This window comes from Oryx dammah, unplaced genomic scaffold (assembly GCF_014754425.2).
Source record: "Oryx dammah isolate SB20612 unplaced genomic scaffold, SCBI_Odam_1.1 HiC_scaffold_19, whole genome shotgun sequence".
NCBI lineage: Eukaryota > Metazoa > Chordata > Mammalia > Artiodactyla > Bovidae > Oryx > Oryx dammah.
In genome coordinates, this window is record NW_024070203.1 from 3,421,475 (window position 1) to 3,436,362 (window position 14,888).

General features: G+C 42.6%; 1 protein-coding gene across 2 annotated transcripts in view; it reads right to left on the reverse strand.

Annotated features, from left to right (window-relative positions):
- SMAP1 (small ArfGAP 1) overlaps positions 1-14,888 on the reverse strand; it is a 183,387-nt gene that overhangs the window by 76,844 nt on the left and 91,655 nt on the right. Inside the window, exons 7-8 of one of the 2 annotated variants that reach the window (XM_040261403.1) lie at positions 8,913-8,993; positions 2,708-2,788 (exon numbers count right to left, since the gene is read on the reverse strand). In XM_040261403.1, coding sequence (XP_040117337.1) covers positions 2,708-2,788; positions 8,913-8,993 — 162 coding nt within the window. The remainder of the gene's footprint in view (positions 1-2,707; positions 2,789-8,912; positions 8,994-14,888) is intronic. The other variant, XM_040261404.1, reaches the window with a different exon arrangement.

The window sequence follows — 14,888 nt, forward strand, 5'->3', positions numbered from 1 at the left end:
CCAGGCTCCCCCATCCTGGGATTCTCCAGGCAAGAACACTGGAGTGGGTTGCCTTTTCCTTCTCCAATGCATGAAAGTGAAAAGTGAAAGTGAAGTCACTCAGTTGTGTCCAACTCTCAGCGACCCTATGGACTGCAGCCTACCAGGCTCCTCCATCCATGGGATTTTCCAGGCAAGAGTACTGGAGTGGGGTGCCATTAGTTCCTGGCAGATAACAGATAGATAGCCAATAAAGCCAACCCCTTCTTACTAATGAGGATGACACTCTGACTACTACTGATATAATTTTCACTGCTATTACTACTCATTTCTCCTCTGTAGACTATACCTGGGGGCTCCCACGGGGGCTCAGTGGTAAAGAATCCACCTACCAATGCAGGAGACGTGGGTTCGATCCCTGGGTTGGGAAGATCACCTAGAGAAGAAAATGGCAACCCACTCTAGTATTCTTGGCCTGGGAAATCCCATGGGCAGAGGAGCCTGGTGAGCTACAGTCCATGGGGTCGCAGAGTCGGACACGACTTAGTGACTGAACAATAAGATTATAAAGCTCCCTGATGATCTCAGCTCAGAGAGAAGGCACAGAGAAACAGCTAGTGTGAAAGGAGGAGAGCCCACTGGCGCCACTGCTGTCTCCCCACTGTGCAGACTGTTAAATGCACTGGTCTCTCCCTTCTCATGCAGCTTGTACTATCCTGACCACGAAAGCTTGACAGGAACTGAGGTTTCTCCCTGCGGGTGATTGATTATTCCTTCAGCAAGGTTCCCACTAGCAGCAGCAGCAGTCCTGAACTCTGCAGGGTGAGCAAGAGTAACAGACAGGTGTGAATTGGGTTTAGTAAAACCAAACACTGAAGGGAAATGGTAACAGAAAAGTGCCGGCTCCTCCCCGTGCCCACCCCTGAAGTGCTCTTCCCACACCCGCAATCCAGAGACTGCTCACAGGTCACTGGCGGCCCCTTCCCTCAGCAGGCAACGGAAGGCAAGCACTTACACGCAAAGCAGCGAAATACACGAGGTCATGACATCAAATGCTCACTGTATTCTCAGGGCAAAATTTTTTAAAGAGGAAAAAAATATATGTTTTAAAAGAGGTTAAATTTTAAATCTTGCCAAGTACAACAATAAGGCATTATATAAACTCTTTGATATTTCCAACTTTTGAAAACAAAAGATAAACCCTTCTAGTGATTTTTAAGTTCCTTTGTAATCAAAGAGAAAACTGTTAAAGAGATTTCACTTACAGCTTCTTACTGATGCACGCTGAAGAGAAAAGTTTCCAGAGGAGAACTGAAGCAATTTAAGCAACTGAAGTTATAATTACTAACTTAATCACTCCTTATAAAAAGTTTTATATTTAACATCTGACTAAAACAAAACCTAGATGCATCCTGTGTTGGGCAAAGAAACTGATCTAACTGATCTATAAAGAATCATATGAGGGAGGAAATAATCCAATCAAATGTATGACCATGTCCCCAGAATTCTGAGGAAGGGAGAAAGTGCATCTACTCGGGGCAGTTAGAGGGCCTTCATGGACAAGGAGGAGGCCTATGTAAGTTGGGGGAGAGCAAAGGACAGCCTTGGCCAGGCAGTTCAGGGAAGAGAGATGGGAAGTGTGTTCGGGGGCAACAGACAAGTCGGCCTGGTACTGGTGGGGCCGGGGGTTAAGGGGACACACACCAGGAGGGAGGTGAAGGTGCAGATGGTGGACAGGTGTGGGCACCACATAAAGTTCTGACCAGCCTTGGGACTCTTAGCAGCACGTCTTAAAGCTGAAGGCATGCTTGTAACTTTCTGAAAGTACAGGCTATTCTAATAAACGTGATGGAAAAAGAGCCAGTGAATACTGACTTGTACGCTTCAAATGGAAGCAGTCTGTACTGTGTAATTTATGCCTTCATAAAGTCAACTATTCACACGGCAACAATTAAAATCAAGGACATGCTTTCCGTGCTTCCATTATTGTGTGAGGAAATGCACTGAGAGCCAAGCCGCCAAGACTATTTAACCAAGTCCTTTACAGACATCCATCGTTATCTTGCTACAGTAGTGTAACAAGATAGCAGGCCTGATCACATGTCTCCTGCTCATCTCTGCAAAAGACCTTCCAAAAGAATCCACAGCTTTTCCTTCAGAAAGAATCAATGTGGACCTTAAAGTCCTCTACAATTTGAGCTCAGTCTGCCATTCTGGTCTCTTTCCCACGACTTTCTATACACAGACACAGATCTTTCTTCATTCTGCTGCTCATTCTTTTTCTAAATAAACCCTGTCTTTACTTTCGGTTACGTCCTCAAGGTGCTCTCTGGACAGGACACACTCCTACCTCACAACCTCCATCCTACCTACACGCCAGTCCACTCAAGTGCTACACTCAGTGTGGAGTGTCTTCTGAAGGCCTCTGCAGGGCCCTCTGCACTCTCTCAACTTTGCTGATTGTGAAATCAGACTGTGCAAGGAAGCTAAAACCACCACTCTTTACATCACGAATAATACTTGCCCTCGAGGAACTCACAGGAATCTACACCCACACATAGGTACCTGATTACAAGTCATACAGGACAAGACAGATATAGGACACACTCCGCAAATAGTGGTTGAAGGAATGATTACTGCATATCATGAATATCTCCAAATCATCCATATATAACTATACAGATAAGTTTGTAACCTGCGTGGATTAAAAAACAGGAAGAGATTTTACCTTTTCAGTTGTAAGAGGTTTTGTAGGCTTTTCTGGTTCCTTTTCTTTCTTTTTCTCTTCCTTTTTTTTTTCCTTTTCTTTCTAAAACACAGCCGAAAGTTTTGATAAGTTCACTTTTTAAAAAATGTCAGCTCTTCATACATTTTTATTTTATTAGTTGGAGTCATCATTTGAAGAGAGTACAAATTTCAATGATGACAATATTCAGTGGTACTGAGATATGAAAGAAAACAAAGCAAATTCATACTGTCATCAAGTATGTTAATAACACAATAAAGAATAACTTTCCTTAAAAAATTAAGACAGAAGTGAGACAATTTAAAACTTCTTTGATATTTCAGAATTTGTTTAAAGCAAATGCGATTTCTATTCAATAAATTCTCATTGCATCTTTACATAAAGTTAGGTTTCCTAACAGCAACCATGAAGTTGAAATTTGAATACAAAGAAAACAAAAACTAACTCATAGAAGAGAATCCTTTATCAACCAGATGAAGGCAGATTACAACATGTAAACATGAGAAGAAAAGTGTAAAATCACTTTAATTTTTTTTTCAATCACCATAGTGTTGTGATATTTTTAAAGGGCAAATACAACTATTTTCTCATGAAAATAATGTTGAAGATAGTGTTTGGGGACCAGAACGAGCTGACTGGTTTGCATATATGATACAACCCAGTCAAAATAAACTATAATGATATTATAAAGTTCACAATTTGCATTTTCAAGAAGGATGAAATAAGATATAATAATAAATACTTAAGGGCTATAAACAGGTGGGAAAAGGAAAATGAAGTAGATTAAACAACAAGCATTTGTAAGGCATATGGAGGGAAGAGATGCCTAGAAATTTACAATCTGCTGATAATGCAACTGAGTGCTGATCTAGACCTCACTTAGTTCCCTGGCAGCAAAGACGAAAGGATAAACTGCTGAACCTAGAAAAGGCAGGATAATAAACGCATGAAACTTGGTGAAAATGCCTAAATGTTGCATCTGCACCTATGCCTTTAAAAATGGTGCTTGACACCACCTCTCTCAAAAGAAGAATCTTTACTATGTGTAAATTGGGAAAGTCAACAACAGCAATTCCTAAGCCAAAATGGTAGAGATAAAATTAAAGCTCCTATTGGCCAGGCACTGTGATAAGCACCTTACTGTCTAAGTCAATGTTTATAATAATGTCGGAAGAAAGTCATCATTGTCATTTTACAAATGCAGAAACAAACTCTCAGGAAAGTGACACACACAGCCGCTCGCAGCAGGGCTCAGGGCTGCAGAGCCTCCATGCTCGCTGCTGTCCAGTGGGCTCTGCTTCCCACACTGTCCTCCCCACGGGGAGGGCACCTCCTGAGCCCTTCTCAAGGGCTAAACACCGTGTGACTCACACTGAGACCCGCACAAGAGCCTTCCGAGGTAAGGAATATCACTGCCACTGTGTACGTGAAAAATAAACAGGATGTGCAAAAGTCCTTCAGATGTCATGAAATGTTTTCCAGACGCCAGTCAAGTTTAGGGAAGAAAGCAACATAACTGGACATCCTCACTAATATGCTGGAGGTGGATGGTCCTGCAGCCTCTCAAAGCTCTTAGTTATTTCTCAAGGATGTCACTGTCACGAGATGGGGAAGAAGCCCGGCTTTCTAATCACTATGACTAGTGGGTACATCTGAAATCACCAAAAATAAATTAAACCGATTCTTTTCAGTTGCTCAGTCATGTCCGACTCTTTACGACCCCATGAACTACAGCACACCAGGCCTCCCTGTTCATCACCAACTCCTGGAGCTTACTCAAACCCATGTCCATCGCGTCGGTGATGCCATCCAACCATCTCATCCTCTGTCGTCCCCTTCTCCTCCTGCCTTCCACCTTTCCCAGCATCAGGGTCTTTTCAAATGAGTCAGTTCTTTGCATCTGGTGGCCAAAGTATTGGAGTTTCAGCTTCAGCATCAGCCCTTCTAATGAACATTCAGGACTGATTTCCCTTAAGGTTTTGCCTTTTCACACTGTTCTGGGCTTCTCAAGGCAAGAACACCACAGTGGTCTGCCATCCCCTCTCCAGTGGACCACGTTCTGTCAGAACATGGCGTGGCTCATGTGGCTGTGGCCCACACCATCAGTTTCAGTCGTTTCCTGTGACTGTGGTTTTCATCTGGTCTGCCCTCTGAGAGGTAAGGATAAAAGGCTTATGGAAGCTTCTTGATGCGAGAGACTGACTGTGGGGGAAACTGGGTCTTGTTCTGATGAGCAGGGCCATGCTCAGTAAATCTTTCCCTAGCCTTTCCCTTCTCCAGGGGATCTTCCCAACCCAGGGACTGAACCAAGATCTCCCACATTGCAGGCAGATTCTTTATCAGCTGAGCCACAAGGGAAGCCCAAATTAAACCAGCTGGCTGTGTTTAACCAAGGGAGAGCACAATCTGATGTCTTGAACACTGGAATTTCAGTTGTCAAACTATGGCTGTAAGCAACAATTTTATGACATGGGCCTCAAAGTCACATTAAAAACATGGGTTCTAGCCAAAATGGCCATCATCAAAATACCTACAAACAAAAGCTGGAGAGGGTGTGGAGAGAAGGGAATCCTATACTGTTGATGAGGATGGAAATTGGTACAGGCACTATAGAGAACAGTGTGGAGATTCCTTAAAAAACTAAAACTAGAGCGACCATATGACCCTGCAATCCCGCTTTTCAGCATATATGCAGAGAAAAACATGATCCCAAAAGATACATGTGCCCCAATGTTCATCACAGCACTGTTTAAAACAGCCAAGACATGAAGGCGACCTTAATGTCCACCAACAGAGGAATGGATAACAGACGACGTGGGACGTACATACAATGGAATGTTACTCAGCCATTAAAAAGAATGAAACAGCCATTTGCAGCAACATGGACAGACCCAGAGAGTGTCATCCTGAGTGAAGCAAGTCAGAGAAGGAAAAACATTATAGGACATCCTTTAAATGGGGAATCTAAAAAGAAATGGCACAAATGAACTTACAAAACAGAAACAGACTCACAGCCTCGAGAGTGAACTTATGGTTGCTGGCAGAGGGAGGACGGGAAAGGGAGAGTTAGGGAGTCTGGGAAGGACATGTACTCACTGTCCATTTAAAATGGACAACCAACAGGGCCCTACATATATCACAGGGAACGGCTCCACGTTATGCTGCAGCCTGGATGAGAAGGGAGTATGGGGGAGAATGGATACACATAGTATATGTACAGCTGAGGCCCTTCTCTGTTCACCTAGAACTATCACAACATTGTTTGTTAACAGGCTATACCTCAATACAAAATAAAACGTATAAATAAAAAAAAATTTTTTTTAATAATAAAGAAAGGAGATAAAAATAAGGAACTTAAAGCCAGGCAACTTATCAGGTGACTGATCTATTTAAGATGCAAGTTTCCTAAGGGAATGGTGAAATATATATATATTTTTTTAGGTTGGAGGAAACATGTCTTTAGTATCAACGCTTCTGATTTCTTCTTTGGCTCTTAGTAGGATGAATAGAAATCTCAAAAATTTCTGTAAGTTCTTTCTGGGAGACAACTCTCTCTCTCTCTCTCCCTCTCTTTCTCCAGGGAATGCCTCAAAATCAGAGCTGCTAGAAAAGGTAGATAAATTCGGTCTGAAGAGATTAGTTTCAAACACTCTATGAAACAAGCAATATTCAAAACTTATAAATAAGCTAAGATGCACCAATGGCAGACCTTTCTAGGACCCTAACGTTTAGTGAGCATTATTAAAGTTTCATTTTCTATGTTTTCTCAAAAGAAAAAAAAAAAAAAAAAAAAAACCATGGGCTCTAAACGCAGATCATATAGTTTGACCTACAGATAATACTCATCTTTAGAAAAGCCTCTGAAAGACCAAAGAGTACTGTGAGAACCTAAGTTGTTTTAAACTATCTTCTCAGCAAGAATAAAATACAGCAGTGTTTAATATTTCAAAACAGTAGTTCCCGAAATTTGGTTATTACATAGCCAAATGATATAGTGAAATAGGAGACCTTCTGCAAAAAGGAAAAAATGTTCAAGTCCTAAAGTCAAAGAAAAGTAGATCTTGGGCTCATTAAAGATATGGTCTCTAAAACTTTTTATTATGCACTTCTGTCTCAAAATGTTGTGAGCATACATACTCAATATATGTATCCATTTATCAGTAAAGCACATATAGTACTCTATTATACACATTATAAAACATAAACGTAAAATTAGAAATTTTAAGAGGGTAAGAAAAAAAAAGCATGAATAAACCTTCTGACAGATTGCCCTAAAGAACTCCCTGGCGTCTAAATGCTGTCAGGCAAGATGATGCCACTTGGCCGGATAAGACCCTGCTTTCCAGGACCTGGCGGCCAGCCCCGCACAGCAGACACATGACCTGAGGGTTTCCACCCTCTGAACAGGCACCACAGCCACTCTTCCACGCCCTCGAGGCCACCTCTGGCTCCTGCAGGGCTTTGTCCCTGCTCCTGACCCCTGACCCCTACAACTCTCTGACCACCCAAGTCTCTCCAGCTCCAACCACGCCCTTCATGCTCCACACCACCCTTCACTGTCTCCTCGGGACCCCCCTGCTATGCTGTGAGGTCCAAGGGTGCCCAGCTCTCTGCTCTCGTGCCACTACTCAACACAGTGTACACGGGCTGCCTCCGCACTCCTCCACCTGGGAGCTCTCCTCGGCCTCCAGACCTGTGTCTCAACCTCCTGCCAGACCCCTCACAGTTGTTCAGTCACCTAACACTCAACACACCCAACTCTTAAGTCCACCCCCTCCCTACACTCACCTCAAAGGTGCTCCTCCTCCTCAGCCTGGGTCCCTTCTCCCTGAAGAGCGCATCATCTGCCGAGATGCTCAGGCCTGCAGCCAGGAGTCACCAAGGCCCCCAGAGCACCTCCACGACTCACTCATCATACACCTCACGGACCTGACCTTCTCTGGGTCTCTGACGACCGATCTCCCTTCCACTCCCTCTGCCTCCAGGCCAGCACACGCTCCCATCACGTCATCCCTGAGCCAGCGCAACAGTCCTCAGGCCTCTTCTACAGCCAGCAGCACAAAGTTCACCCTCCGGAGACGGTGGCACTGACAGTCCGGAGGTGAAAATCAGTTCTGGATGCTTGTTCTGCCCGCAGAAGGCACTGCAGAGCCAGGGCCTCGGGTCAGAGCCCCGATGCGCCAACAGCCTCCCAGGAAGGCGCCCCTCCACCTCCCCCCAGCCACACCCCCGCCTTCTGCCACAAACCCCACTCATCCTGCTCTGCCCGCAGGCTTTCTTCACAGGACACTTTTTCTGTCTGGACTGCACCCCAGTCTTCACAGGGCACGTCCAGGAAGAGTGTAAGCTGCGTCAGAGCGAGGGCCCTGGGCCAGAGCGGCGCTGTGAGGGCTCAGCAATCACGGCCCCCACTCAGCTGTGTGAGAAACCCCCCTAACATTCCCCATCTTCCTCTGTTAGATGGAAGTGTCTCCAGGGCAGAGGATACACCTTATCTGTCTTTGTACCCCACATGTCAAGTACACCATTTAGCAATAAAGAGACACAGAAAAAGTGTGAGATAAAGGATGTCTCAAATTCACTATGGTCATTATAACAACAAAAAGATAAGAGTCAAAAAAATTAAAGCCTTCAACTATTTATAGGGATGACTTTAAAAGTCCATAACAGTATAGCACCATGCTCCCTACTCACTCCTACCCCACACATATCTCAACAATCATCACTCTCTACAACAACGATGACTCCACACATACAGTGTATCTACATGATGATTACTGCAGCTTAGAAATCAAAATGACATTAACATTCAAGAGTTTATAACAACAGAATCATGGAAAGAAAATTTTTAACCAAAAACTCTTCCTAGTAAATCAAAGAATTCAAGAGCAATTACAGAAAAGTTCCTTTAAGCCTAAGGTGGTAATGGAGACAACAGCAAAAAACTAATTGCTTATTAATTGCTGAGATATATCTATGGTACCGATAAATTAGTCATTCTGAAATTAAATACAGATTAAAGCTCTTTAATCCTACCTCCAGCATAGGAAAAGTGGTCTTAAAATTGTTGTATTTAATGTATTTAATACTGGAGACAATTCAAAGCATAAACAACTATTACAGCATCCCAAATGATGGCACGTTCACACCGAGCATATGGACACGGCTGGCTAGAACACCACCATACCTCCAATTTGTTTTTCTCAACAGCAGCTTGTAGAGAAGGAGAGGATACCAAAGGCTGAAGAGGAGCATCAGAGGAGGCAATCTGTGGAATGCAGGTGGGAAGTCAGGAGGAAAAAACAAAAAGAAAGTAATCAGAATTATAGGCAGAGGAAAGAAACAAACACTCATGTATTTCTGAGCTACAGAAGCACTTAGAAATATGTTAAAGGAAAATAATGCACCAAGAAGAGTGTTGCTTTTCAAGTACTTCCATGTGGAATTTCTGCAGGTAAGAGCATTTATTACAGAAAAGTGTACAATTTAAAATGCATTTCACTCTAACATAAAATTTAAAATGCACTCAGACAACATCATGCCCAAAGTATCTGAGAAACAATTGACCGTATCTGGCAGCTCTCTTTCCATCAGTGTTACTGCTGGAGTGCTCATGCTCTGACACACTGTTCCAAATGGCTGGACAGCACAAATTGAAATCTTGTTCCCACTGACCATAAGTGCTTTAAGAATGGAAAATAACACAGAGCTGAAACAGTAAAAGTTAACAAAAGTTTTAATCAACTGTGTAAGAAAACAGAAAGAAGGCTGGGAGCGAAAAGAGTGAATTAACACAGTGTAACAGCTAAGCAGCAGGCTTATTGAAAAGCCATGCGTACACTTCCTTCTTGGAGCTCCAACACCATCCCCAGGGATGCACCGGCTGAACTGCCCCAAAGCTCTGTGAGACAGTTACATATGCAAAAGCAATTTATACAGAGATAATTTCATCTAAAGGCCTTTTCACTCATCTTATCCAATTCCTACAAGAATAGTTGATCACTTTAATGGAAGCATTATCTTCCTGCTCTCTTTACTGCCAAAATATAACTGAATACGTTTACAAAATGTGTAGTAGATCTTTGGAGCTGTTAAACTGACATCTCTATATTGCTCTATCATATCAATAGTGCCTATGAGGAATCTTTAAAAATGAAAGGTGCTATTACAGAAAGGTCATTATGCAATGTCAAAATAACAATGTTAGATGTTAAGTTCTCATTCAATCTGCTTGTTATTGAGTTAGTTATGGCTGCAATTCTGAGTCACAACCCAAGCCCATAATCTTTAGCAGGTCTTCACTGGCACACTGTTAGCTCTGTTAAAAGTATACAAACTAGCCATTCAGTTACAACTAACTGAAACTACACATAGAAGAAAATATTTAACAAGACAAACTGTGCCTTAAAGACCAGCTGCAAAACTAATTTATTCCACTGGACATTTCCCTGCTAGATATATGGAGAAAACAAGAGATTAGAAAAAGCACATAAAATCACTTAAGATGGTAACCTGTATCATAAAGATCTTTTGGCCCAAATTTATGTAAAAGCTGAACATAAAAATATAACAAAGAAATAAAGGCATTTAATATGCTGAGTATTACTAATTCAAGATAATTCACTGCAGAAGTATTTTTTCTCCTCCTGAGAGGATGATAAACTAATTTCACCACTTTTAAAATTCAGATGCTCACTGTTCACAGAATCTTGATTCAAACTGGAATCAAGATTGCCAGGAGAAATACAGAGATGACACCACCCTTACGACAGAAAGCAAAGAGGAACTAAAGAGCCTCTTAATGAACGTGAAAGAGGAGAGTGAAAAAGTTGGCTTAAAACTCAACATTCAGAAAACTAAGATCATGGCATCCAGTCCCATCACTTCAATAGCAAAGAGATGGGGAAAAAGTGGAAACAGTGACAGACTTTATTTTCTTGGGCTCCAAAATCACTGCAAACGGTGACTGCAGCCATGAAATTAAAAGACACTTGCTCCTTGGAAGAAACGCTATGATCGATCTAGACAGCATATTAAAAAGCAGAGCTATCCCTTTGGTGACAAAGGTCCATCTAGTCAAAGCTATGGTTTTTCCAGTAGTCACATATGGATGTGCAAGTTGGACCATAAAGAAAGCTGAGCGCCAAAGAATTGATGCTTTTGAACTGTAGTGTTGGAGAAGACTCCTGAGAGTCCCCTGGACTGCAAGGAGGTCAAACCAGTCAATCCTAAAGGAAATCAACCCCAAATATTCATTGGAAGGACTAATGCTAAAGCTGAAACTCCAATACTTTGGCCACCTGATGCAAATAACTGACTCACTTGAAAAGACCCTGATGTTGAGAAAGATTGAAGGCAAGAGGTGAAGGGGACAACAGAGGATGAGATGGTTGGATGGCATCACCAACTTGATGGATGTGAGTTTCAGCAAGCTCTGAGAACTCGTGGTGGACAGGGAGGCCTGGCGTGCTGCAGTCCATGGGATTGCAAGGAGTCGGACACGACTGAACGACTGACACTGAACTGAACTGAAAAGTTAGATGGAGCAATATATAACTATTTAGTAAATATCAGTCTTTTAACAAAGCATGTTAATAACAAAGTAAAGCATTAATACTATGTTCCAGCTAGGAGAAAACACAGAGATCCTCGTTCAACAGGAAAGACATCTGAAAAGTCAATAGGAAAATTCACAGGTGAATGTGAACAGTTGTATACCCATAAATCAAACTACCATCTGCCAATAAGAAAGGGACAGTCTAACAGGACACACGAAAACAGGGATAAGTCTCAAAAACATGCTGAAAGAGGCCAGACACCCAAGAATAAACAATGTATGATACCATTTACACGAAACTTCAGCAGTGACGAATTCAGTCTACAGTGACAAAGAGCAGACCAAGGGCTCCCTGGGACAAGCGTGGGAGGCAAGGGGGCACAAGGCACCTCGTGCAGGGAGGGGAAAGGTCTACATGCCAACTGTGGCTGTGGCCACACAGGAGCAATGTGATGAGCAGGGTAAGCTCCAGTATGCAAGCAAGGAATGAGGACCCAGAGTCTACAGCTAGAAGCAAGAGACACAATAGACAGAGAGATGGATGGGGGAGCATCCAAAGGGCAGGCGGGAGGAAGAAAGAAAAAAATACAGAGGCAAGAAAAACTAGGTGCTCTCATGTTCTTTCCCAAACTCTCAGGACCACTGCCCACCCCCTCCACTAAGCACCCGAGCAGAATACCACCACCTACCACCTGGATTAGTCCTCCAGTCCCGCTCATCCATAAACCATGCATTCACACATGTTCTACAAGGCCAGAGTCCAAACCCCTTAACTAGACCACAAGGTCCCCTGCCCGCCCCCTCCCCTCGACCCGGTCACCACCTGTCTAGGTGCACTTGACTCCCTGGGAGCCAGCTCTCCAGTCTGCTGCTCGGGCCGCAGGGATCGCTGCTGCACTGCTTCCTCTGCTGGAAACCCACACGCCTCTAGGGGACCCCCGCCCTGCCTCCTTCCTGGACGTGCCCCTGGTCCTCCTGTTTGCACCTGCCACGATGCTGCACTCCTGCAAACACTGGCGCGTGTGTCCAGGGCAGATGCCGTTACTTATGGGTATTCTTTGTGCAACTGAAGTTTTCTGAGACGGACACTGTTCCTACTTTGTGCACCATCTTTAACATCTGGCATTCAACAGGTCTCAATAAATCTTTTAGTTGAGGAAAATAGGACAAGAACATCTCAGAGACAGACACAAAAGGAGGCTTACATGAGTAGCTGACACTGTCCTCAGAAAAGGCTCTGACTTACTATCTTCTCTGAACTCTCATGCAAGTTATCTACACTCACTGTGAAATTCAGAATTTATTTTGTAACTAGATGATAATTTCATTTCACTACATTCCAGTACTTTTACAGAGAGAAGACAAGACTCTGACCTAGCAAATGGCACTGGGAATCAGCGTTGGGAAATGTAGTTGTCGTGTTTGACTGTCCCTCTATTTCCCACCCTTCTCTCTGCCCCATCTATGACCTCCTTCAGGAATAAATAAGCTATCACCCTTCCTTCAACTATTCTTAAGCCCAGAAGGTATTCTCAAGGCCACCACCAAAGTCAACTGTATGCAAAGAAACTCCCAGAGCAATCCATGTGTACAAACCCACCTACGACAAAAGGAAAACCGATGGGGCAGTTGGAAAATAGGTTTCCAATTGCCGTGTTCCAGCATAAGGTGAACAAATACACACTGAAAAGATACCGAGTATTATAAAAATACCAGCATGATTATTTGAAGGTCGTCAGGCAAACTGCTCATTTTATGTTTCCAAGAAAAGATCACGTTATTTTCTTGATGATTTTGTTGTCACTGCTGTCACCGTTGCTTAGTCCAAAGTCACGTCCGGCTCTCTGTGACCTCGTGGACGGCAGCATGCCAATCTCCTCTGTCCTCCACCATCTCCCACAGTTGCTCAAATTTAAGTCCACTGACTCAGTGATGCTATCTATTTCATCCTCTGTCATCCCCTACCTCCTCCTGCCTTCAATCTAAATGAAAATCTGCTGCTCCAAAACAACTGACAAGGACCTTATGGATTAACTGTAATACATGCCTTAAACCAGGTTTAGAGATTTTTGACTATATATTTTAAGTGGAGATTTTAATCACAGCAGTTCTCAAATGACGGTCTCATGATCTTTCAGTATCCTGTGAGGCTTAGGTTCTTCAGGAGTTGAGAAATCATCTAAAAAATATAGCTTCCAAAGTAAATTACCTTCCATGGCATGTGTCAGATATAAAATATATTTACTGAACTAATAAATAAATCATACAAAAGAAATCACCAATTAAACTCATCAGTAGGGGAGTTAAAAGACTGACAAACTTAAGTACCCAGAGTCACCAAATACACAGAAGAAGCCTCAATTTTTACTAACTTTAAAATCACTGGATAAGGCACTAAGAAATGCAGAATTCTGGAGAAATTTCAAACAGAAATCCATTAATAGCCACATCAGTCACCTGGAAGCTCACAACTTCAAAGGGCTGACTAAAATGTGGCGATATTAACCCAACAGACCTCAAATACTGCCCGCGTGCTGAAGCCACTGAGCCTGGACTCTCTGCTGCTGCAGGTCTCCTCCACACAACAGGAGCCTCGCGGCGGCTCCTACATATAAAGCAGTCAGTAATACACCTCTACGGAAAACACCGCAGGAATACCCTGTTTAACTCTCCTAAGAATACTGTAAAAAGCAGACACCACACACAGAAGAAACTAAAACTCTAACAAAAAGAAGCAGCAACAACTCCAACTTGAACCTGTGTATCTAACATTAATCTTAAGTCACCACTAGATAATTTATCATCTAAGTTTTTCATTCCTATCTGGAAGGATATCTAAAATGGTTTGCAATTCATACAGTTTTAAAATTATTGCTCATTTATCTTAATAAACTGTATAATCATCAGTTAATTGTAAACAGTGGTTGCTGCTCAGTGGCTAAGTCAGGTCTAACTGTGACCCCATGGACTGCAGCACACCAGGCTTCCCTGTCCTTCACCATCTCCTGGAGCCTGCTCAAACTCATGTCCATTGAGTCGATGATGCCATCCAACCATCTCATCCTCTGTAGTCCCCTTCTCCTCCTGCCCTCAATCTTTCCCAGCATCAGGGTCTTTTCAGATGAGTCAGAGTTTAATAAAATTAAAAGTGCTAACTCGTTTTTATTATAGCACAATTCAGAAACATTATTTCCACAATGATTTCTAAGTTGAAATAATGGATTAATTTCACTTTCATTGCACTAAATTCTAGTCTTCATACATACATGTGTGTAAACACATATAACATACATACATATAACAAAGTAAGTTAGAATTTTGCTGTTTTTAAACTTTTATATAATACTCAATTTCAATACTTCAAACTCAAGAAGGCAAAGTGGTTGTCTGAGGAGGTTTTACAAATAACTGAGGAAAGAAGAGAAGCAAAAAGCAAGGGAGAAAGGGTAAGATACACCCAACTGAATGCAGAGTTCCAGAGAACAGCAAGGAGAGATAAGCCTTCTTCAATGAACAATACAAAGAAATAGAGAAAAACAATTGAATGGGAAAGACTAGAGATCTCTTCAAGAAAACTGGAGATATCAAAGGAACATTTCATGTAAG